The 26,571-nt window shown below is 46.3% G+C and overlaps 1 protein-coding gene across 1 annotated transcript; it reads right to left on the bottom strand.

Annotated features, from left to right (window-relative positions):
• Positions 1-1,520: 1,520 nt before the first annotated feature.
• On the bottom strand, positions 1,521-26,309 carry GCNT4 (glucosaminyl (N-acetyl) transferase 4). Its single transcript, XM_080804403.1, has 2 exons — positions 25,939-26,309; positions 1,521-4,700 (listed from the first exon to the last, which is right to left on the bottom strand). The coding sequence occupies exon 2, from the start codon at positions 4,697-4,699 to the stop codon at positions 3,335-3,337; it is 1,365 nt and encodes a 454-aa protein (XP_080660529.1). The 5' UTR covers position 4,700; positions 25,939-26,309; the 3' UTR covers positions 1,521-3,334.
• Between the last annotated feature and the right edge of the window lie 262 nt (positions 26,310-26,571).

The following is a 26,571-nucleotide window of genomic DNA, read 5'->3' as shown; positions in this document are numbered from 1 at the left end:
TCCAGGGGTTTGGTTTTTGGAGCATATTTTATTTTACAATCAGAGTGAATTAACATCTGCTAGCAGTTTAACACCAAAATTTAACATCAATCTATTTAAAACTCCTATAATGGGAACTATGTCTTTCAAAAATGGTAAAAAAAAACAAAACAAAAACAAAAACCACACACACAACAAAAACAGTTGTAACATACATACAGTACATCCACTTTCCATTCACAAAGAAGATTGTCATTTTTGTTTTCATGAAATTTGTCAAAATATATATGTCTGTATAATATTCACATTCTGGAAGGCAAGAGAAATCTTCAAATTTAACTGTAAATTTAAACATTTTATTTGTGTATGTGTGTATGTATGTATATATATACATATATGTACATATACATATATATATACACATATAACTTAGAACAACCAAAACATTAAAAATAGCAGCAACATTGATCTTTAAATATTATAATGTTATAGTAGATTGTTCACATAATGTAGATCTATTTTAGTAGCTTTTTCATGATTAATATCTAATACAACATACAAACTTTAAGGTCCTGGTCTTGTTGCCAAGTAACTTAGAACCTAGATTCAATAAATACTACGCAAATAATGATTATAAAACACAGACTATAGAACATTTTCCAGACCAGAAAAAAAATCATACGGAAAGGTTTTCGCGGAAAAATCAGGTCTCAAGGAGGTTCAAAGACATGAAAGGAAACTTCAGGATTCCCAAGGCAAAAGAGATGACCTGACAAGCTCCCTGAAATGTTCAATTGAATCCCAGGAAATGTGTCAATGGGGACAAGAAGGCACTGCCGTGTCTTTGTGAGGCCATGTTTCATTGGAATATGGCATGAAAGTGATTAACAACTGGAAACTTTCCAGGGATAGAATCATTTCTCACCAGGAGGCAAGACACTGGACAGGAGATCAATATTTATTTTTCAGCCTTTACATTTATTCTGATGGCCAACAGCATAAAAAAGATTTCAGCAGGACCTTGTGTACTGAAGCCTAGAAGGTAGGAAAAATTGATCCAAGCCACTGGATCGATGTGCTGATCCTGTTGGCTTAAAAAGAACTCCAGATGTGGTAACAGGGATTTCTTTGAACCCAGCTTCATTTACAGAAGTTGTTCCTGCAACTGTGACTTCTTTTATATTTCAAAGGTTTTCCAGAAGAAGTAAATGGGTAGGTCTCACAGTGGGGCTGGATCTCTGTCTGCCCTATAACGAGACTGAGCTCTGGTATTTATTGTTAAGTTTGTCTTCATTTTCAAACCAGTTCACACACTATTTTAATTGATTCTCTCTCTCTCACACACACACACACATGAATGTGTGCGGAAGCCAGGGTAGGCATCCAAGTACTCACTTTCAAGACCAGAAAAACTGAGGCTCCCAGAGATCAAAATGATTTGGCTTGTCACACCCACAAACACAATCAAACTGGTAAGTGTCTTCTGCAGAACTTCACTCTATCCAACAGTTACTTTTTTTTTTTTTTTTTTTTTTAAGATTTACTTATTTTGGGGTGGAGAGAGGCAGTGGGAGAGAATCTTAAGCAGACTGCTTACTGAGCACGGAGCCCCACATGTGAGGCTCGATCTCATGACCCTGAGATCATGACCTGAGCTGAAACCAAGAGTCAGACACTAAACTGACTGAGCCACCCAGGGGCCCTCACCAGTTACTTATTTTTAAGAAGAGGAGTTTGGTCATAGTTGTTTCTGGAGAATAAAGTAATTTGAAGGGGGTAGGGGGAAAAGAGGAAGAAAAATGAGTTTCAGAGAAGAAGGGGAGAGAAGTGGTGCCACTTGGCTCTCAGTATCATAAACTTTAAAACCAGCAAAGTACATTTCACAGGTAGAAACAGGCATTTACAAAAATATTTACTCTAGTCTTCCAAATAGTCTCACATTGGCCTTGATTACTACATCTTTATGTAGATGCTGAGGCTGACACTGAAACATAAGATCAGCAAAAAATTTTCACGTGAGTTCCATGAATTCCCAAGAGACGTAAAAAGAAAAAAAAATACTACAACCTGTTCTCAGGACCCTGCTCCTGTCCCATTTCACCTCTGGCACAAGACAGTGACATTAAAATAGATGTATATTTGATTCGTCTGGTAGTTTTCTAAGGTGTAGGTTTTACAAAATACCACTAATGAATATTCTTCCTATGTCATTAAGAAACTTAAATTTTCCTCTCTCTCTCTAAGCTGAGGAGACTTCGGTAGACTTAAACAGTTTTTGTAAGTTTAAGCTTGGATTCTACTTGGATAGTTACTGGAGATGTAAGTAAAAATTTTAAATGACCATAATAGTTAATTTAGAAAGCTGTCATATTTTACACAATGTTTTCAAGAAAATTCAGTGACTCTTAGCTTAATGGTTCCATAAAACAAAATTACACTAATTCCACTATAAAAAGAACCCTACATATAATGATAATCTATGAGCTAGAAGACTTAGGTTCAACGTTTGGGAGTGTAACACTTTGAACTATTAATCAAGTTCTTATTTTTAATCAATAATTTTAAAGAACTACTGAATTAAAAAGGGATCATTCATGAAGCCATTGTGTAACATGATGCAAAAGTCCTACAGATCCCTTTGTTTCTCTTCAGGCACCACTTGTCCCAATCCCCCCACCCCCCACCCAGCCTCCCTGACATTCACCCACTGTAAATGCCCCGCCAACAGAGTCTTTGGACCCTGAACTGAAAGGGTGAGGCACCAATAGGAAAATTATGCTTTGGCAAGCAGGAAATTGGACAATTGTTTGAGCTTTCCTGAGGTAGTGGAGTTTCTCCTTCAAATATTCTAATGGTTAAGGAAAGTCTAGGGAGCTGAATTAAAAGACAAGTGGAGTGTTGGTCACTGAACATAAACGCTACCTTGAAATTGGTGGTTTCAATGGTTACATGATTATCCCACACTCCAACACCTTTTCTGTAGAATCCTGATTGCTATGAGGAAAATGTAAGATATTAAGGTTGCTGTGGGGCTAGGGCAAGCCTTGAAGGCATTGTACAACTCATTACAATTTGGATTTAATTCCTATATGTTTCTATAAAAGTACCTGGCATACAGTTGGAACTCAGTAGTTTCTGAGCTCTGATGATGGACTGTTTAGAATCTCTGATTTAGCTCCATAAGGTTACAAGGGAACAAACATAAAAACACCCAACCAAATTCAGGCTAATTGTCGCCTTTGTGCATGGAATTATGGACACCTTGCAAACTATGAGGAGGTTAAGTTCGAGTGGTAGAGCACACAAGTCCATAAGAGCTCTATTTATCAGACACCTTCCTTCTATCATGATTTCATCATGATGTGATTATGGGATTTTTAGCCCTAAGTAATTTTTTTGAAGATAAAGTGATCCATTGTCTCTGCTGCTCTTCAAGCATTTCCGCCAGGCATTTAATCAAGACAGGATCCACCTTAGAATCAAATTTATTAGCAAACCAATGCCCGTCGTTTATCAGCCACCTTAATTCTGCCGCTCCAAAGATACACACACTTCGAAGGTGGGAGCCCGTACATCGCGGATACAAGATGCCTTCGTGATAGTTCCATTTGACAAGGCGGGTCTTACTCTGTAAGTCAGACACGTCCTGGGCTGACCTAGAAATCTCCCCAGGTATTCCTGGTACCCGAATTAAGGTAGCCCAAAAATGTTCATCCGGCGAGTATGTATCTTCAGACCAGGCAAAAAAGTCTTTAACGAGGGAGTTGTTGAAAATGTATTTCACAAATGCCCGACTTAAAACAAAATAAGCACTGCCAACAAATATCTCAATGTTATGAGGGGGGGCTTCCTTGGAGACGTTTGTCCTTACTGGTAGCTTCACATATTCATAAGGCACCTGTCTGAGTTCATGGTGATAAGTGAATCTTTCCATTTTACTGTTTGGGGGTTTCACCGTTTCTAACATATTTGCTCCGTTGAGTTTCTTCAACTCTGCCACCAATTCAAAATTTGACTTCAAAGGAAAATCTTGCCCACACAGATTGATAACGTATTTCCACCGAACTGAGGATGTGAGGAGGTCTGACAAGCAATTCAAATCGGCCTGGAGTCTGGAAATGTGTGCATATTGCACTGTCTCTAGTTTGGAGGCAATGAAAACGTTGGAGAAGCACCTGGCTAAATTGTTCATGGCAACTTTGAAGACATCAGGTGACTTATGGTCATAGTGGATGCAGTAAATATTGTGCTGGTGGTATATAGCATGGAGTAGCCTTTCAACCATAATGGCGTCTTTATGAACGACCAAAGAGTAGGCTACTGGGAAACTCTTCTCCTCCCTTGAAACGGGCTTTTGATGGTACCTTCGCAGGGTCTGATAAACGTCACAGTCACTGGTTATTGCCACGACATCCTCATCATCCAAGTCAATGATGTCTCTCCTTCTTATTTCCAGACTCTTGCCGATTTCCAAAGGCGCCTGTTCATAGACCCCTGAGCAGTTCACGTCATACCTGACTTCATTCTTCACGTTGGTGTACCTATTCCTTACAAAAGGCGAGGTACTCAGGAAGGACTCGACCAAGTAAACACCTCTTTGAGGGAAGAATAGGCTTTTCACATTTAGAAGCTTCAACAAGGAGAACAGCCACAGAGTCACAAATAAGATGAAAACTTTCTGCTGTGCTGGGTATTTAAAATAACATTTGAATGTCTTCATTCTGTAAGAGGAAAAAGGAGTGATTCAGTTGAAATACGAGAAAGAGAACTAAGAGAAAATTAGTTCAGTTCAATCAAAATTCACTGGGTAGTACCTTTCACACGCCAGGCAGAATGCTGGGCCCCAGGGTAAATAAGACAAGGTTCTCACCGTTATGAAAATCCAGAAAAAAAAGGAATGAGAATATACAGAACAGTAGTATTTTGTGGTATTCTGTGTTAACTACATCTGAATTGTGAGAGATGTTGGTTACCAAACAGAATGGCCAATTACGTAAACTCCTAAAATACGGGTACTGTGTAACTTTTACTGTCTGCATTTCTCCTTAGCGTATTTGGGGAGAGATTACTCTGGTTTGGGCAGAACTGGTCTACACAGTTAGATGTCATTTAGGGGTCAGGGGAGATGCGAATGGCCCACCTGAGCCTAAAAGGGGCATCCATGGTGAGTCTCCCTTCAGATCCTTATGAGATCTAAATCTGAAGTCAGATGGGGAAAGCCCACTGCTACAGACTGAACGTTTATGTCTCTCCCTGATTCACATTTTGAAACCTAAGCCCTGGGGTGATGGCATTACGAGGTGGAGGCTTTGGGAGGTGATTAGATCATGAGGATGGGGCCCTGGTTGATGGGAGTAATGCCTTTATAAGAAAAGACCCCAGAGAGCAGCTCCCTTTTCCCTTTCACCACATGAAATATGGATTAATTACATCCACGTCATAGTGAAAAAGTCTGAGACAAGTCTGCATCTGCCCTGGTGAGACGATCCCCATGATACACAGTAAAAGGGAAATGAGCAAAATGTGTAGCTGTGTATAGTGTGCTCACATGTGTGTCCAAAAAAAAAAAAAAAAAGATTATATAAATAGCATCTACACCCAAAGAGCACATGTTGGCAAACATTTTTCTTCCTCTGTCACAACTACTCAACGTGGCCATTGTAGTGGGAAAGCAGCTGCAGATAAGGTGTAAACAAGAGGGCTTGGCTGTGTTCTAATAAAACTTTATTTACGAAAAGGCAGGTGGCTGGCTATTTCCAGAGGGATACTGTATAGACACGACACCAGGAAGAGGAGCTGCTTTGCAGGGCGGGATGGGACAGGATGGGGGATTAGCAGCCTGGGTAGGATGGAGATTTATTAATCACCAAATATCCTTCTGTATTTGATTTTTAAAAAATGATTATATGCTTTTTTTTTCAGATAAAAAAACAGGCTAATCAAAACGAGGCACAGATGAATTTATTTTGGAAGCAGCAGGAAGGGGAAATCAGAAAGCAGCATCCCAGGGCACCAGGGTGGCTCAGTGGGTTAAACCTCTGCCTTCGGCTCAGGTCATGATCTCAGGGTCCTGGGATCGAGCCCCACATCGGGCTCTCTGCTCAGCAGGGATCCTGCTTCCCCCTCTCTCTCTGCCTACTTGTTATCTCTCTCTCTCTGTCAAATAAATAAATAAAATTAAAGAGAAAGCAGCATGCCAAGGTCTGAGGACAGGAGGGCCAGCTGGGTTCATCGGGCTGTTTCAAAGAGGTTCAAATCCTGAGACCTGGGGAGGTCTGAAGAGCCCATGTGCAACTTCTTAATGATGAGGGAACAGAAGGCTGGCTGAGGACAAAGCAAAAGCTGACACCCTGCAACCTTCCCCCACCCCCACTCCTGATTGGGACATATGTGACATTCTTTAGGAATCTCCCAACTATCTCAATGTTAATACCTTGCTAGAGGGAAAAACCTTGACAATGGCAAGGCCTCAAGGCCTCCAGTATCTTGTAGGTCCTCTTTAGTTTATGAAAGTTCTTTTGAAACCTCCCTTTTTCCTTACCTGTCCCCTCACAACCCCTGGGCAGCAGTTTTTTCTGCCCATGGTCCTGTCCCCGTGCTTTAATAAACCACCGCTTTGCACCAAAGATGTCTCAAGAATTCTTTCTTGGTCATCAGCTCTGGACTCCACCCCACTGAACCTCACTTATATTCTAAAATTTCATCATTAACACATATCAGTAAATCTTACATGTGGACATAATCATTGTTCGCAATTTAGAATTAACAAGCCATTTGAACCTGATTTATTTTTACATATTTCCTTACAGGTCAATTGAACTAGCTCTCCTGGGAAGGGTATGGCCTCGTTCACCTTCACTGGAAAGACTTTCGTTAAAGAACACCTTATTGACAAAAAACTGTCCTCCCCAATCCCATCACAGCCTCTCCCGGGTGGGTTTCCCTGGGGTCCTGTTTCTCAACTGCTCTTCTCACACACTCTGTCCCTAGCTCTCTGGACTGTGACATGTTGCCGGCACCTTTGTCTCCAGTCTCACCTGCTGCCCAGGCTTCTGACATGAACGTCCAGATGCGTGATGGACACCTCCACATCTCCACCAGATATCCCGCAGGCACCCTACCTCCAATAATTCCCAAACTGAACCTGACATCTCCTTTCCTGTGTTTTTGTGTCAGTGTATGGTGAGACCAACCACTCAATAACCCAAGCTTGAAATGTGAGAGCCAGAATCTGACTCTTCCATTTCCCTCACACCCACATTATCAGATCGTCTCATAAAGACCATCCCTTCTTCTCCAACTGCATTAACTGAATCAGCATCCAGGGAATCCCAGCCAGGCTTGTGGCCCTGGGTCTCAGCTTTCTGCTCCCCCAAAGCAAACTTGGGCTCAAGCCCAAGATTCCTGCCAGTTGTTACAGAGCATTGGAGAATGGACTCCTGATACACAGGGCCACACAAACTGCAACCCCAGAAGCTTGAGCACCCACTCAGAAGTACGTGTTATGATAAAATTTGACTTACAAGATTCATCAATCCCAAATCAACCTATCTCATCATTGTCCTAATGCATTGTAAGTAGGTATACATAGGAAGGAGCTTACATAAATGGTTAGGATTAGAATGAATCTTGCCCAAAGTAAATTTTTGCTTTCTCGTCCCTCCCGTTATTGGTCTATGGGATCTCTACTTAGCATCAGTTACTAGTTCCCCCTGAGACACAGTGTTAAAATGAAAAGATCCCTCCCTCTCTTTCTTTCCTCCCTCCCTAAGATTGTATTTATTTATTTGAAAGAGAGAGAGAGCATGAGTGGGTAGGAGAGGGAGAAGCAGGCTCCTTGCTGAGCTGAGCAGGGAGTCTGATGGCAGGACTTGATCCTGGGACTCCAGGATCATGACCTGAGCCAAAGGCAGACACCCAACCAACTGGGCCACCAGATGCCCCAAACCCCTTAAATTTCTAGAGAGGCTTTCAAAGACTTCCAGAGTTGTTGTGGTGTTTACGAAGTACCATTTAACTATCATCTTCACATGTACATAAAAAGGCAAAGGCTGCCTCCCTGTCCTGTCACCCATTTCCAGGGGATCCTTGCACCCAAACTTCCCCATCCTTCCTGAGAACCCCTGAAGCACACACTTCCTGATTCCAGTCTGGTGCCTAGAAAGCCTGATTTGAGCTAGGGGGCATGGCTGCCTGCCCAGAGAGGGAAGGTGACTGGGCACTGGTGGGCAGGGGTGCTGTGAGAAGTCCTGTGGGAACTGGCTCTGGGTCGCATGTCTGAGCTTCACCAGCCAGGGATGAGAGGTGATTTTAAAGCAACGAGGGGAGGGAATTGGGACAGCCCAGGCATCTGGCTCTCAGATTCTTCTCCTTTCCTACTCTGGGAATCTTTAAGGAGGAGAGCTCCTTACAGATCAGTCCTAGACACCAGGGGAACCAAGCAGCCCCCCAATACCATCCTGTCCCAAGTCATCAGGGGAGGTGTAAGCCCTTTAGTGTGAAAGAACTTTTGTTAAATCCTGAAAGGGACTGTGGGCCTCTTCCTGGCTTTGGTGAGAATCTCTAAGGGCACGAATGCCTCAGGACGTGAGAAACCACAGTTGCCAACTGTGGCTCTGCTTTCCTCTGGAGAGAATCTGTGTGTGACACCCATGGGGAGCCACAGAGGGTACAGGTGGGCTGCAGGCAGGTACCTGCCCAGTGTGGCACCTGCCTCACCTCCCTGCCACCTGCAGCCCGAACTTGGGAGTCCCCACGATGGGAATGAGCTCCTGAGGTCTGAGCAGACCTTGCTGGGGTCAGGCTGCAGTCCTGCAGGCCACATGGTTCCTAGGAGACGAGTGTAGCAACGCCACCTTCTGCAAACACCCAATCCCGGTTGCTTCCTTCCTTCTTCAGGCCCCAGGAGCGGGAAGCAGGCAGGCATTTTGCTGCCAGGAAGTAGTCTGATAATTACATTACAAATAAGTGCCCACCCACAGGAGAAGGGGTACTTCACCCTCCACCTGCCCAGACAAATAAGGAGCCCAGTCCACTGCAGAGTTCACTGCCACACACGGCGATGCGAGTCCCTAGGGAGGAAGACACGACTGAGAAGGACATGATAACACGGCTGGATAGCTATAGTTCAGCCAAAATAAGGTCTGTTTGTATAATTCAATAAAAAACAAACAAAGACAATGAGTGAGGCCTTTTCCACAAACGCTGTTCTTTACCCCACCTTTCCAGGCACTGTTTACAGCCTTAAAAGAAACAGCAGGCACACAAAAGGTACACCCAGCTAAGTGATGATAATTGTAGTCAGGACTAAGTGGCCACAACCATTAGCAGCTCTTCCTCGAACTCTCCTTAAGTCAGCAATCTCAAAACCCAGGACTGCCAAATAGTGCATGCTTGCCTTCCCGAGGGAGGAGGGAGAATGGAAAATCAGGACACGGAGGAGGAGGCTGAGGACCAAAGCACTGACTCTGGTTTAGCTTAGGGACCAGGAACGAAGGATCTACCATCTGTATGTGCAGATTAGGTGTTCTCTGCTCCCTCCACTCCCCTGCCTCTCTTGCTCCCTCCCTGCACACCCACACTCCTCTCCAGTAACTCAGATGGGGAGGGCGGCACTTGAGAGAGATAGTACGGGGTCGGGGAGAGGCTTCAGGATATTTAACCTCTGAAGCCCAGTTTTCATGTGTCAAAATGGGAATGAGAAATCCCCTCGAGCTGCTGCGAGGGCTCAGGAGCCCCTGCATGTGAATGGGGTCACCCCACAGAGAGGCACAGTGTACCTGACACCTGTGCCCAGCTTGCCTGACTCCAAACCTTGGCGTTTCTAGTACATCACGCAGGATGCGCTGACAGGCAGACAATGTTAAGGAAATGACTGACCCCTTTTCTGACCAGCATAGGAGGTGGAAACGTCAACAGGGGAGCAGCCGAGAGCTAAGACCTTGCTCGGGGGCTGCGCCTGAAAGGCGGATGCCACACGGGTGTCACAGTAAACGTCCCCCGCTCTGGCCACACAGCCGGGGCTTCTGCTCAGAGGAGGTCCTCCACTCATCTCAGAAAGAGCCTATGGAGCACCTGCACCCTGGACAAGTTGCTCAAACTCCCCCATCTCTGTGTCCACATCAGTACAAGTCTGCTAATCACAGCAGCCACCTATGGGGCTCTGGAGGTTAAACGGGGTAAGGCATGCAAAGTGCTTTAGCACAGTCCTGACACGGACTGCCTGGCCAGTACTGGCTGTGGCTTCATCTTCATCATCATCTTCACCCGCATCACAGTCACCTGAGCGACGAGCTACCCCCCTCCTCCTCTGCATTGACTTCCCTAAAGATCCCACCCACACCTCTGGTTTATCGTCCTGTCTTTTTAATCTATCTTCCATTTTCCCCCAGAGTTCTGACATAAATTCAGTGTTTTAGAACGGATGCCTGAAAGCTTCTAGGTACTCTTTATTAATTTAATATCAGCATTATTATGAATGTAGAGTCCCCAAAGAGTCGTTACATGGGGCAACGTTCTAGGTCCTCTGCGTGTGTGCAGCCCCCTCAGTGGATCGATGCGGTGAGCACTACCTTCATCCGTCTTTTACAGGACGGGAAACTAAAACACGCGGGGACTGAGAAATCACCCAAGGTTATACGGAGCTAAGATCCCCATCAATTGAAACTTGAACCCAGAGAATTGTGTTCCAGGGATGCATTCTTAACCCTCTAGGTAATACTGTCTCTTGGAACATAACGTTTTCCACAATGGTTTTAGTCCTTGAATAAAATATCTCATTACTATGTCTTACCTGACTGTCCCAAAGCTGAAACAGGAACGGACATCAAATCACCTCGCCCTGAGACCCTCCACCCAATTTAAGGGATTCCGTACATGGAGAATTAGCCTGGAGCCTTGCTGGGGGAGGCACACACTCTGTTCCTGCGGTCAGAGGCTGTGGCAATCCAGATGCTACTGAGGAGACCAGTCAACCTTCCGGCCATGGAACCCATCGAAGGAAAAGATAGCTAGCTCATTTGACGAATTCTTGTCTTATATCCCGTCACTGACGACTTACTTGTTCTGGTTGTGACCAGTCACACAGTTGGGGTTCTCTGAGAATGCTAACGAGTTTAGCAAACCTTCTGGGTGAAATTTCTCTCTGCATGAAGAACATCCCTCCTGTGGGGAACCTTTAACTTCTTAAACTTGGTATCATTACATGTTAGTGCGAAAAATGGGATTTGAAGAGTTGATTGATTTAGAAATGTCAGGATTTTGTTTGTTCCTAAAGTTTTACAAAGAAGAATCATCATTTAAGAACATTAATATAGGGGCGCCTGGGTGGCTCAGTGGGTTAAAGCCTCTGCCTTCAGCTCAGGCCATGATCCCAGGGTCCCGGGATCGAGCCCCGCATCGGGCTCTCTGCTCAGCAGGGAGCCTGCTTCCTCCTCTCTCTCTGCCTGCCTCTCTGACTACTTGTGATCTCTGTCTGTCAAATAAATAAATAAAATCTTAAAAAAAAAGAACATTAATATAAAGATGAACTCACTAAAAAGAAATAATTAATTAATTATTAATTAAATTCCTGATCTAGCTGAGTAAGCTAAGGTCCTTCTACCACAGCGTCTTCATTTCATTAAGGTCATTGATTCTGCCCTGGGTACCAGGCTCATCATCAAACCGAGAGAAAGTTTTGGAGAAGACCATCAGTGGGAGGATGACTCACCCAAGATGCATTTCTTTAACACCCCACAGCACCTGCAGAGCCAGTAAAGCAGCAGAAAGGCAAGGTTCTTACCCAGCTGACCTAACATTCTCATTGTTCTAGAGGGAAGACCGCAAGGGCAAGTAATGATCAGACTGTGAGTAGGTAAACAGTAACCACGAAAAACACAAGAATGGCGTGACTCCGGCCAAAATACGATACAACTAGAGGACAAATCCTCAAATAATAAGAGGTTATAGGCTCCAAAAGGAAAAGAAAGTGTTTTTCCATTCTGTTTATAAAAGTAAACACTTCCATTAAAAAAAAAATGAGAAAGACAAGTCTAAAGAAGAAAATAAAGCTCACCAGTAATCCAACCGCCTGCCAAAAGCATTCTGTTGGCCAGGATGTCCTTCCAGACTATTTTCAGTAAAGACACTGCTGTGGGCTTGCTTTTTAACCAGGAGTCTCGCTATTTAGGTATTGTCTTACCTGTTTCTTGCATTTCACAATACACTGTGAATTAAGTCCTATTCTAAACTGTGTCCGTAAATTGTTAGAAACTAAACCACTTCGGAGGTCAACATACTCTTCTATGGGGAAAAAAAACCCATTTCAATAATAGAATTTATTTTTCTGGGCCTTCTTCACCAAAGCTTAAATTATTGCATAATTCCTGCAGAAACCTAGAAGCAAAATCCTAAAACTGACAAGGACTTTTAACGGTAATGGAGTTCAACTTCCTCCATCTCTAGATGAGAAAACAGAGTCCCAGCCACCATTTTTTTTTCATAGCAATCATTTAACACTTTCATTCTTGGGGCGCCAGGAATGTGTTTATTCTGTTATGTACACGTTTGTACATCCAACTGCTCCCCCTCGAGGGCCTGGATAGAGCAGGGACTTTTATTGCCCAGGATCTAGAGCCCTCATGGTGGGATTCTGTCCAGCCTGGCTTGGCTGCTCCCTCAACTCAGACTGTTCAGGTTAAAGTCAATAAAAATCATCACATTCCCAGATTCAATGGACCCATACCTGTCATTTCCTAACGGTCTATCCTGAGCACTAATACTATTTGTGTTACTTATTCCACTCAATAAACCTACTAGGTTTATTATCCCTATCATTCATTCTTTATCCCCCCATCACTGTCCCCATTTTTCAGATTGGGAAATTGAGACACTGAGAGTAAATAGTTAGTATAGGGAGGACAGGATTTTCAACTCTGGCCTAATTTCAGAGCCTATGGTATTAACCACAATGCCCAGGGTGCCTCTCCAATCTCTTGGCAGGAGTAGAACCCTCTTGGTTCTACATGTGTTTCGAACCCACCCACCACCACATCCACGCCATTCCACAGGAACCACCAAAGGCCAAGCCATCATCAACTCTTTGCCTCTAAAGGAAATAACTTCCTCACTAGCCTCCCTTTCGTCCCTCTAATCCATTCTCTGTAATGTAGCCAAAAGAATCATTTAAACACATAAATCAGACTGCTCTCCCTCCCTAGTCCTACTCCCTACACTTAAAACCCTTCACTGGGGTTTTACTGCGCTTGGAATAAAACCAGAAATCCTTTCCATGGCCACAAGGCCCAGCCAGTTCCTGTCCGTACCCTCCTCTCTAACTACATCTTATTCTGCTCTTCTTGCCCATACACTCTAAGCAACAGCTGCCTTCTCGAAGTTTCTAGAATGCCAGTCCCTTTCCTGCCTCAGGACCCTTGCACTTACTGTCCCCATGTTCGGACCATTTTTCTCTGGATTCTGGGGTTACTGGCCCCTCGCCGTCCTTCAAGCTGTAGGAGAAATGTCCTTTCCTCTGGTCCTCTCAAATCACCCTTCTCTAGTCTTTTTCCTGACTGTTGAACTCCTTGTTTTCTTTCAAGCACTCATCACAGCAGCAGTAACTTTGTTCGCTTGTTTATTTCTGTCTCCCTGACAAGCCTTGGTCTTGTTCTAGGTCCAGATCCAGGTACATACCTAACTGGCACAGGGTAGTCATTCAGTGGGACAAAATCAGAAGACCCAAGTTCTAGTCGGGGCTGTGCCATCAAAAACTCCTCAAGTCAGGGCGCCTGGGTGGCTCTGCTGGTTGAGCCTCTGATTCTTGATTTCGGCTCAAATCATGCTCTTGGGGGTTGTGGGCTCAAGCCCCTCATGGGGTTCTGCACTCAGCATGGAGCCTGCTTGTCTCTCTCCCCGCTCATGTACGTGCTCTCTCCCTCTCTCAAATAAATAAATAAATAAATAAAACCTTAAAAACAAACAACTCAACTCATCCTGGCAAGTCATTTAATCTTGGGCACATCCTTACTTCCCATGTGTTACATGGAATAATGTTTTGCTATCCAGCAATGCGATCATGAAGGTCACAGGCATGGACCTCTCTACTCAGGCACAGGACTGCAACCAGAGGAAATGGTTTCTTGGGAAAACTGGGAAAGGCTCCATACGTTGTGGTTTGGTTTTCTTTTTCTGAAACATGCATTGTTTCCTGCATTCTGACATTCTAATTTTTTTTTCTCACTCCTTGATGACATTCTTTTTTGCTAATGTCTGGTGCAAATATCGTTCCTGTGGATGTACACCCGTCTTGGATTTTGAAAGACAGGAGGACAGTTACTCTAATCAGTAGAAGTTGTTTTTTTTTCCTCCATCTGCTCAAAATTGTTTGAAAGATTAATAACCAAAGAATTCCTTTCAAAGCAATCAGTTCTGGGCAGTTATCATCAGCTAACCAGCTCCTATAAACTCCATGCATGGCAGAAGCTGTATTAGTTCCCCTCAGTTCAGTATCTTTACGGGCAATTCTCCAGTCAGACAGTGCAAGACTGCAGCGACGCGTTAGAGCATCCCTAAGGACCATGTCCCATGCAGAGCAGGACTGAGGATGCCACAGCGGTGTGACACACAAAACACACCCTCAAACGGGGCCTCTGCCCGCACTCAGTCGCGCTCAGTTGCTCAGACTGTCAAGCTAACACCGTCTGGGTGCAGGAAAGCAGACCCTCCTCGTCCGAGGGGAGGTGGATGGAGGCACCTGCAGAACTTGTCACAGCTGAGAGCTTCGGTCTACAACTAGGAGCGCTACGGTTACCACCTTCAAGACTAAAGGTCTAAATGCAAAAGGTGGGCATAAACATCAGCGTGTCAACCACTGTTTGTTAATTCTTTCAACTAGTAACTTCACTGGAGTTTCTTCGTTTCAGGGAGATTTATGGGGGTCATTTAAAGTCATAGGAGAAACGAGCAATCCATACCAGGCTGTATTTACCAGATGGCGGTCCCCCAAGGTCATCAGAAATCTGGGCTGCAGCAATGGAGAAGAAAAAAAAAAGTGCAGAATTCAGGCAGGTTTTTATAGTCACAAAAACTGGGAGGTGGCCAACTTGGTTCTGGCTTTGGTGCATCTGGTCCACAGGGCAAACATCAAAAGCTGATTGTGTATCCTGCTGGGCAAAACTACTGGGATAAGTCTTTAGCAGGAAGTCTAAAGGTCCATAAATGATACTACCGAATGTAGTTTCTATTTTGTAATGATTTGTGATGTCATTATGTTGCAAGACGTTGAGAGTTTTTTCTGTAGAAAAAACCAAAAATATAAAAAGGGTGGGATTTCAAAATATCTACACCCTTAAATTTTAGCCTCTATGGAAATGGGTTAAATAAAATGCTTCCTCCTTTTTAGATAGAAAATATTACCCAAAAAAAGTTAATTAATGGATCTGACCTCTGCCTCTCAAGCTTTATGAACAGCAATGTTACATTCCTTTCTTAGTTTCTTCTCTTCTCTGCCTTCCACACTTCACTTAGCCGGACACAATACAGAGCCAAATATATTTTTTATGTTCTAAATGTAAAATGTGGGTTGAAAATATCTTGGCTTCTTTTTCTACAAGGAAGAAAAACTGAATCAAAAAACATTTGTGTCTTTCTTTAAAATGTATGCTAGAAAGAGAAAAAAAACTTTCCTCACCCAAGGTCGGCATGTAATTTCACCCCCCAGAAATTTCTAGAAGCACTTACTTGGTTTATGGCTACCTCCATATTTTATACTGTCTAGAATTAATTCCTCAAAGGTTAGGTAGCAGCCGATGAGGTACAGTAACTCTGATTTGCATGTGTGCACTTAAAGTAGAATTTTTAATGCCCGTAACTACATCACACAGGCAGCATGGGGATAAACAGATGTGAATGAGCGATACGGATGGCAGAAATGGCTAAAGGCCAGGCCACACTCTCTGTGAATGGATTAGACACACTCAGTTTTAAATAATCAGAAAAGCGTCTTTGTGTGTTTTCTGTGTTTGTTGATGTGGTGGGGAGCTGAGCTGGAGACTTCAATATGCTTTGGGACTCCACTAAAAAATCCAAGACCATCTACCCTGGTATGACTTCATCATTTCATAAAGATCTGTGCTTCTTGGTTGAAAATGTATGTACATTGTGTGTGGATAGACACCACAAAGTTAAGACCTAGGAATTTAAAATTAAGATAAAGGGGTGGAACAAATACAGTCTGCAGTGCTTGAAAAAAGTTCTGACCAAAGAGGAATTTCCAAAAGCAGGGATTTCATGTGAAATGTCTGCAGAAGTCCAATCTAGAAATGACTCCCAGAAGCTCTCCAGTTGGCATCTCCTACAAGGATGCATGCTAGCAACGGTTTTAATTAAGATAACATGTCTTAACACACAGGTTTATATTTGAAGTTAATACCATGAAAAAGTAAAAGATTGTTTAGTTCAGAACAGTCTAAGCAAACATACACACCCAACTGCACAGAATGCAAAAACGAGAACCAGACTCCTCAGATTTCCACGTGGATTATAAAGTGACAGTCATTAAACCGGTCTGATATGGGTGCCAGAACAGAAAACAGCTCAGCGAGATGAACTTGGAAACAGACCCGGCAGGTAAGGATGTTATCTACGGATCTGGTAGAGATGGTCAGTTGCGCTCCAACATCCATCCACCCTCCCTTTTTTTTTTTTTTAAAGATTTTATTTATTTATTTGACAGACAGAGACCACAAATAGGCAGAGAGGCAGGCAGAGAGATAGGGGGAAACAGGCTCCCTGCTGAGAAGAGAGCCCAATGCAGGGCTCGATCCCAGGACTCTGGGATCATGACCGGAGCCAAAGGCAGAGGCTTTAACCCACTGAGCCACCCAGGCGCCCCCCTCTTCTTTACTGAGGACCCCAACATCGTTGCTGGCAGAAATGTACCACCCACGTAGCCTTTCCCTTCAGCCTCCAATGTAGAGGAATGGTCAATGCAGGATACTGTATGGTATCTGGAACATTCTTTACAGGAGCCTGATTCAGGGGGAGGTATGCCATTTTGTGCTTTTTCCCCTTTGCTCATTTTTCTGCATGGAACTCTGTTGTGATGGCTAGAGTTACAGTAGCCATGTTGGGGCCATGAAGAAAAGGCCAAGGAGTCTCAGAGCCCTCAGCCCCGAAATCCTCAAACCACTGAACAGCAGCAGGAAACACCCACTCTGCCTTCTTGTTACATGAGAAAAATAAGCCATTGTATGTCAAAGGAACTTTGTGAAGATGCACTTTGAATGATGACCATATGAAAATGGCAACACTCGACATACAGACACAAACACACAAGCAAGATGAAGCTTACATTTAACTAGGTTACAACAACTAGGTACAACTACTGTACGACAGTACAATCCTGTAGATGGTCAAGTGTGAAATTCTAGGTCTCAGGTGATGTGACCTTCTCAACTGTGTTCAGAGGCAGATGCGGACTTCGGGTAAACATTTGAGCAGAACAGACTCCTTCCTTGATTTACCAAATGAACTCTGATACTGGCACCAACATGCTCACTCCACATCAGGTAGGCACCACTCAGCTCTTAGCAAACCTCTGCTTTGCAGGGTTCTAGCCACAAGCAGGGGGGGCGGGCTCCATGATCGCTGAAAGTCACCTTGCTGGCAGGCTGCCTTCTGGTGAGCTTATGCATTAACAAGCTTGTTATCTATTAAGGAAGGTATCAGTACCACGTAGGGTGACCATGTTGCGTCATGCTGAGCTCCCTTTCCCTCCCTCACCTGCCTGACCCCATTCCTCTCTTCCCTGCCTCTCCTGAGCCCCTGCATCTCACCCTCCTGCTTCACACCTCTGTGTACAACGTAACTGGTTTGGAAAAAGCAGTTAAAGCCAGTGGTTCTGAATTTAAGTCCCGACTTCACCGAGAAGCTGTCGCCAGCCTAATGAGTCCTCTGCCTCCTTCCCTGAGAAGGTGGGCCGGGGGCTGACTCACACGGATACTGGGATGGCTAACTGAGCACACGCACTGAGCATTCTGACAGGAAAAGCAGACAGGCATATAGGCGGCACGGCAGTAAGGGGTCAGAAACATTTACACGAGCAACAGCTGTAGGAGGAGCACTGCAGATCAGAGGCCAGGGGCTGTTCTGCAAGCAAGGACTGGGCTTCACCCCCAACCTGCCGCCAGCACTCCTGCACCCGGAGACCACCTCTGAGAGGCAATGGCCAGGGGTCTCCGCGGGGCCGGATGGCTCAGAAGCCATACCAAAAGTTTCTGCAAGGGGAAATCAGCCTGTGACCACCGTAACATTCTTACAACTTTTCTGTAGGCTTGAAATTTTTCAAAAAGGTCCCCCCCCCCTTTTAAAGTGGGAATCATATGGGTAAACAGGACTGTGCAGGATTCAAAGCCTTCAGAAGTCCCTGCCTCCAACGGGATTCAGGCAATTCATTTTTAGTAGCATGATCTTAAACCTCTCTGTAAGTCTGGTGCCACTGCTGTCTTCCTTCTGCAATTATAGGTTCCAAGTCTTCCGTGGTTCACTACTTTGCTATAAAAAATATCTTCTCTTTTGTTGTTCCATATTTGTGAGCTAGTTGATGATCATAAAAACATTCTTTCTTCTATTATTTTATTGTGGTTAAATATACTTAACATAAAATTTACCAGTTTGATTATTAGTGCTTAAAAAAAAAATCTCTGCTTCTTAGTTTGTCCTCGAAAAGCCATTCCATAAATGTTGGAGACGACATGGGTGGATGAGCGGGTGGACAGATGGAAGGATGGATGGGTGGATGGACAGACGGATGGACGGACAAGCAGATGGGTGGACGGATGGATGGAGAGGTAGATGGACATGGATGGATCCACGGTTAAAATTTCAACCATTTTTAAGTTCTGTACCATTAGATATATTCACGCTGCTATACCATCATCACCATAACCATCCACAGAACTTTTTCATTTTCCCCAGCTGAAACTCGGTACCCGTTAAACACTAATTCCTTGTTTCCCCCTTTGGCAGCTCCGGGGAAACGTCCCTCTGCTTTCTTTTTATGTATTTGATTCCTCTAGGACCCTTGTATTGGAGGAATCATAGTATCTGTCCTTATTGTACTTAACATATGTCTTCGAAGGTCATCTATGCTGCGTGTGTCAAAAGTTTATTCCTTTCAAGGCTGAATGATACTCTATTGTATGTACACACTGCACTTTGATCATGCATTTGTCCACGGACGCCCGAGTGGCTTCAGTCTTTTTTTTTTTTTAAGATTTTATTTATTTGACACAGAGAGAGAGATCTCAAGTAGGCAGAGAGGCAGGCCGAGAGAGAGGGAGAAGCAGGCTCCCCGCTGAGCAGAGAGCCTGATGTGGGGCTCGATCCCAGGACCCTGAGATCATGACCTGAGCCAAAGGCAGAGGCTCTAAACCACTGAGCCACCCAGGTGCCCCCCAGTCTTTTGACTACTACGAATAATGCTGCTATAGACAAGGGAATACAAATACCTATTCATGTCCCTGCTTTTACTTATTTTGGGCATATGTTTTATATATACCTTCATCCTTATATCCTACTTCTATCCCCCTTCAGCTGGTTGCCCATCTACCCAGCCAACGTTTAGTGTGTGCCCACCACGTGCCAGGGAGGGGCTGTTTTAGAATCTGGAGAGAGACGCCCAGAAACTGTCCAGCCTGGAGGAATCCAGAGAGAAGTAAATAGTGAGGTCCTAGGTGATCTGACAATACAACCCAAGAAATCCCAATTTTTTATACAATTTTATTGGATACAAATATTTCAGAAAAGGTAAGTCAGCAGCTAGCATGGAGAAATGGTTCTTGTACTAAAGGATTTTCTTGGCACAGTGGTGATTATATTTTCCTCCTTTTAAGGATCTCTTCCCTGGTTCCACATCCCTTCCTTCAGCTCTGTAATCTCCATAATCTCCACAGAAGTGCCCCCCACCCCTGCCAATCTAGTCGTTGTAGCTTAACTGGTGTCTGCATCGGGTTTCACTCCACTTCTGTCTCCTGACCCATCTGCGACAACATTGAGCTCTGGCCACCTGTGGGTAGGGCAGAGTGCTTGCTGGGAAGGCTAAAGGAAGGAAGAACCAGGTGGAAGACCATGGCTGGCCAGAGCAAGCCCCTCCTTGCTGCAGTCAGGTGGAATGTGCAGGAGGTGGTGGTGGTGAAGAAAGGACACAACTATGCAAATATTCCAAACATGCCACAGTTACGCAAAGGAGCAGAAGGAAGAGAAAAGGAAGCTTGGCAAGCCCGGGAGCTATGGTAAGCCTAGTTCTTCCTGGTCTTAGGCACAACTGGCCACCCTCTGCTGCGGTCTGCATGAGCAGCTGTCTGTCATGGGCTGTCTGGATCTGAAAAATGGCCGGGAAAAATAGTAAGGTTTGCAGAACCTTTAGAAATAGGTCCAACCTATATCCAAGAGCAGACAGACTGATTGTCTAAGTCCGAACATAGACAGAAAGCTCTCCTCCAAAGGGTTGGGTGGCAGGGGTGGGGGTCGGGGGGAGAAAAGCAACCAAAGAGCGAGAACTACACAGTATTCCTGGAGATTTACTCGAGGCAACAAAGACCTCCCTTACCACCAGGCACTTTTTAAAAATTTTTGGTTTCCCCAGTAAGGGAGAACATCCCATCAAAAGATGTTTGGCAGCATCTTGGAGGAGGAAAAGGGGGCTTAGATTTTATTGAGCCTTTTGCAGTTTGGTTTAAGGCTAGTGTTTCAATGCAGGGGGAGGGATGTGGGAGAGGGCTCCAACAGGACTGGATAAGGATCAGGACTAAGATTCCAGGCACTTTTTCCGTGCTCGAGCAACCATGGCTAAAAAGCATTCTTGCCATCAAGTTGTTTTGCTTTTTGCATTCTTAAACTCTTTTGGTGCCATTATATTATCTAATTGTACTTAAGAATCTCCCTTAAGAATCACATGTGAACAAAATTCTACATTAAGGAAATTTTAAATAACCGGAATCTCTTGTCTAAAAGTGAGCTTTAGCACAGAAGTCAGGCGGTCTAGAGCTAGGCGGTGGCAGTGAGGGGTGGAGTGAAGCACAGAGAAATGACAAGGCACAAGTATCACTTCCGATTACTTTGCAATTTCTGAATTCCTCTTAATCTGCCAATAAATAAGCTGAAACTTACCTCTGTGTTACCTACATGAAAAACCCTAAGCTGACAGTGTAAACAAAGTAGGGAGAGGGCAATCTTCATCACGGACATGTAGTTCCTGACTGTGTGTCGGTAGGTGACTATAGGGGATACTGGGCTGGGGGTGGTGGGTGCTTGCAGGTGGGGACACAAAGGCTGGAGTCAGAGAGTATGGTCCTCACAGAACAATCCCGTGAGGGATGTTTCAGAGCAGCTATAATTTAAATGCAAACAATGATGGGGCCGATGACAATTCTTCGGATGTCAGCCGCACAAGGACTGCAAAAGATGCCAACTTTTTAAGCCTCATTAACTGTGAGGAAGGCCTCTAACAAAGATACTCACATCGTTATTAATTCCTCTGGCCAGGACATCAGCAGCCAAATCAGCAGAGGACACAAAGGTTTATAGGAAAGAGTGCAGAAGGAGGATCCAAACAGATTTAGACAAACCTGAATCAAATATGATGCAATTTAATGCTGATTAATACAAAGACTAACGTGTAGGGCCAAGAAATTAACCACACTTGTACCAGATGGAGAAATGGAGTTTAACAGGAGTATCTGCAGAGAACAGTTCAGGGTTTGGCAGACTGTAAGTCTGGGAGGAGTCACAGTTTGTTGGGTAGGAGACTGCCAAAAGATTTTTTTTAAAAGGCAACAAATGCAAAGCAAAACCCAAATCAGTGTGGTCCTGGACAGTATGAGAACCACAGAGCTGCAGAACATGAGGGCCCAGAGCGCTCTTAGAAAGCATCTTCCGGACACCTGGGTGGCTCAGTCAGTTAAGCGTCTGCCTTCAGCTCAGGTCATGATCCCAGGGGTCTGAGATCATGACCTGAGCCGAAGGCAGAGGCTTAACCCACTGAGCCACCCAGGCACCTCTAAAATAGTAAATATTGATCCCATCCTTTCCCCCAAGAGCACACACTGAGCCCACTGTGCCCAGGGGCCCATTAGGTTTCAACCCAGCTGCATTCAATTCCTGATTAATTTTATTTGATCTTATATACTTGAAGCTTTAGCCTTTCGATCCCAGTAGGAAAATTACCAGCATATGGGATGCATAGAAAATGACATGCAAAGCAATGCAAATAAATACAAAACATACACCTCTAAATTGTTTGGGAGAAGTCTGTAAGCTAGGACATTGATATTATCTGCTTTGCTTCTCTATAGTCTGGTGAGCAGTGACCAGGTTCTTCTATTACCATTTATTTTTCCTGGCCCCCAGCACCTGACACTTGTTAGCGTGCTACACAGAGGACGTGCCTCTGCCTGTGAGCCAGGCAAATGGGATTCAAGCCTTAACTTCGCCACTGTTTGGTTCTATGGCCTTGTACAAGTTCTCCCAGTTCTCTGGTTCTCAGATCCTACAGCTGGCAATGATGGAAGGGGCACGATCACAATAAAAATACCAGCACTAAGGCTTATGGAGCACCCACCAGGGGCTGGCGCAGTGCACACATGCACACAGCGTGTCCACACTTAGCATGCATGACGCACACACGCTCCCCTCACAACAGCACCGGACTGGGTACCATAAAGGCACCACGCAGGTGTGGCGCTGCTTCTGGGCCCAGGAAGCTCAGCCAAGGCCACACTCGAGGGAGGCAGTGGGATGGCCAAGTTTGGCTCCAGGGGCCCCTCCACATTGATGCTGCAGCTTTGTGACACAATTCCCATCCGCGTTTTCCTAAACACGAAGTTTGCCTAGCCTACGAAATAAAAATTTAAATTTCACGCTCATGTGTGCTTCAAAATATTGTTTCTGTAAGACGGTGTGATAGTTACAGGACGTTGATATCACAATCCCGCACAGTCAGACTGTTTTTCCGGAAATGGACTCCAGACAGCCTTTCCTGCCCACTGGCTCCATCCCATTCACATATAAATTGTGTGTGAGGCTCTCTCATCTTAAAAAAGCCATTTCGCCGTCCTGCCTCTCCCTTGAGGAGTGGCTTCCAAGAAGCTAAGCGTGGAGGCCACTGCCAGTGCTCGGCCCACACCACGCCCCACACTACGCAGGGTGCTCACTCCCCGTGGGCTTTGGTAGAGACACGAGGCCCGGCTCTCACCCTTCCCCATGAAGGCAGGGGCTCTGTTCAGGCCTGCACCCCTGTCCCATCCACCCCAGGCTTTAAATAGTGCCCCAACACAGACACAATCAACCAAATCTATCTTTCCTCCAAACTCTACCCCTCCTCTAATGTTCCCTCTTTTGGAAATGACAGTAACACCTGCTCAAACCTGGAGGGACTTGTCCTGCCCTGTCCTACACAAAAGTAGTCACCAAGTCACTCCAGGGTCTGCCTTGAGTCTGAGCACTTGTGTAACCCTGCTGCCCCTGGCTCAGCCTAGCCCACCAGGCCTCTCACACCCTTGGAACAGCCCTGTTTACCTTTCGGGCACCTCAGATCCACTCTCACACAGCAACCTAGGTATTTTGAATAGAAATCTCACCAGGATACCCTCAGCGGTGAAACTGTCCAGAGGATGTATGCCACATATCAGCCCCAAGGCATGGCATCATCTTTTCCAATGGACTTCTCCATTCCTTGAACTCTCTGCTAGCTCTCCTCAGTCTTAGGGCACACCATTCCCTGGGGGGAGAATGCTCCCTTCCTCCTTCTCCTCCCTGCCCTTAGTGTAAGCCACTCCCACTAATCCTTCAGGCCTTCTGACCTTAAATCTCCCCAAGAAGGCCTCCTGCCTCTATCCCAGGCTCAGCACATCTGTGCTCCGACAGCACCCAGCACTGGCCTGACCCACAGTAAATGCTCAAAAAACCTGGACTGATAAATCTGGACAGATGATGGACTTTTCAACCCTGCATCACATAATCTCACTATCTTGCTGTTTTCTTCCTGCTTCCCAAAGGAAGAAGGAAACTCTTTGAAGCAGACACAGTTACACTTCTGATAGTGGTGCCAAGATAAGCCCCAGGTCACCAACTCATACTCCCCAAACCAGCTCCAGGAGTCAGTGATTCGAGAGAGAGAGGGGGAGAGAGGAAGCTGGGCACAGTCATGAATACTCTCTACTTGCTCACCTCCCCCCAGCCATGATCTGAGTTTGTTCAAAGGCAGATTGGTAACTATTTACTGCTTGCCTGTCTTGAGAGTACTTTCTTAGCATGATGTCATCAAGAGCCAACTTTGACCTATTCCCCAATTATGCCATTCACCCCTACCTAACTCTGTCGTGATTATTCCGGCACTTAGCAAATTACAGTAAACTTTGGAATGAGTACAAGTAATAAACAGGAGGGGAACCCCCCCCCCCAATTCCCCTATCAGTTTTCCAAATTTACTACCATACAACCGAATTCTTTGGCTATTGTTTACACACTAATAAAAAAATATAATCCAACATCATCTTAATTAGTCATTTCTCAGACAGTACCAGATCCTTAGAAAGTGCAACACAGGAAATGTTCTTTGCAATAATTAACTTATTTTTTAAAAGATTTACTTCCTCAAGACACCGTCAAAAAAAGGTGGCAAAAGGGACACTGGGTTCTAGAATGCCTTAGGCTGATAAGTAGTTTAATAATAAGGGCACGTTTTACTCATGTAAGATCAAAAAGGGTGACTTCTATGCCTACCAAACTACATGGATACTTAATATTATTCCTGATTCCCTTAGTATTCTGGTTTGTTGCTCTTCAGCTTTACAGATGAGAAGAGGAAAGCATAAGGGCCTAAGGGCTAACACCACCTCTTCGCATGCCCAGTAAGGGGGTATAAGCCCAAGTTTCCCAGGCTACAACGACCTGGAAAACCTCCCGAAGACTGAAAACTCAGTTCTAAAACTTAACGAGCAATACCCGTTCACTCGCCCTGTTCGCCTAAGATGATAAACTGACTTGAGTGTCCAGACCTCTTGGCTCGGGTCCCCGGAGGCTCCCAGCCTGCCGGAGAGGCGCTGCCACCTCGCCGGCGGGGGGGTGGGGGGGGGGGACGGGGGGACGGACACGTCCCGGTCAGCTCTGCGGCAGAAAACTTGACCTTAAAAAAGCGCAGAAGCCCGTCCCTGGGAGGGTACCGCCGGGAGGTCCGCCCCGCAGCTTCCGAACCCCAAACTGGTAAGACACCCCCCCTCGCCCCCCGCCAAGCACCTAGTCCTAACGGAGAAGCCACTGGAGCAGCCCACTCCCGAGCGCCGCGTCCCTCTCCCGCCCACTCACGTCCCGCCTACCCCGGGCGAGGACGCCCACGGCCCGGGTCTCCCGCAGCGTCGCCCGGCCCGAGCTGGCGGGCTAGTCGGGAAAAGCGGGCGTCGTGACCCTGCCTCTCGGCGCCCCTCACCTGAGCGGCTCTCCCGGGCGCCCCGGCCGGGAGGACCTAGATTGCGCGACCCCTGCCTCGGGAAAGGGCGCATGCCGGAGCCGCGTCCTCACCGCTCGGGGAGAGTCTGGGGAAACCCTGGTGCGCACACGCCGCGCGACTCCCGGCCGCCGCACGGGTTCCCGAAGTTGCGGCGTCCGCTTGGCGCGCGGCGGGGTCGCCCACAGTAGCTCCGGGCTCCATCTGCGCGCCGACACCCGCAGGCGCGCAGCCAGGCGGGGGCTCAGCTCGGGATCCCGATGCGGCACCCTGGGGCCGACGCCCCAGCTCTCACCCCCGAGAGCAACACGGCGCCCAAGTTTTCCCCAGCGGGAAAGTGAAAGTCTCGAGGGGGTAAGGGTCCCGGCGTCCCGGCCACCCCGCGGCTGGGATCCGAGCCCCGCACCCGCCACCGCGGGACAGCTCTGCACCCCGGCCCCGGGCGTTCCTCACTGGCCTGCGTGGCCAAGTCGACTTACGAAAGGGAGCAGGGGAGCCCCGAACGCGGGGTCCCCGCGGCTGCAGAGGCCACCCCGGCGGGGTTCGCGAGCTACGCTCCGGGATCCCGGCCTCTCTGCGGCGGCGGCTCGCTCCCGCCTCCTCCCCTTTCGCCAACTCGGCGGCGCGCCCTGCTAGGGAGTTGCTCTCCCTCGGCCGGGGGTGGGAGAGCGCCGAGCGGCCCCCGTGACGTGGAGAAAGGAGGAGCGCCGTCGCCGCGCTCCTGCCGCGGGAGCTCCCCGCCCCTGCACTCCCGGGTCCCCGCTCCACGCTTGGGACAAAGTTCCGAGGCGCGCGCGATGCGCTGCACTCCGGCCGAGCCGCGCTGCTCTCCATCGCTGCTCTGAGTGTCATCCAGGTTCGGTTTCCTCCCTGCAGGAAACACACAAGATCGCAGGTCGGGAGGGCCAAGAGACTTGCCCGGAGTCGCTCAGAGGGCGGTGACATAGCAAACTTACATCTGCGACTCCTTGCTTTTCCCCAAGGCTGTGCTCTGTGAGGCTCTGGCCCTGCAGGAATCGCCTGGCTCTCGTTGGCGAGCGGGGGACAGTGTCCCAGGCAGCTTGGAGAAATGTCTAGGAACAGCGTGGGAAGGTGGAGCTTTATGGCCAATA

The sequence above is a fragment of the Martes martes genome, assembly GCF_963455335.1.
Source record: "Martes martes genome assembly, chromosome: 5".
Taxonomy (NCBI): Eukaryota; Metazoa; Chordata; class Mammalia; order Carnivora; family Mustelidae; genus Martes; species Martes martes.
The sequence above is the reverse complement of the archived record's forward strand: the minus strand, read 5'-3'. Positions and strand labels throughout refer to the sequence as shown.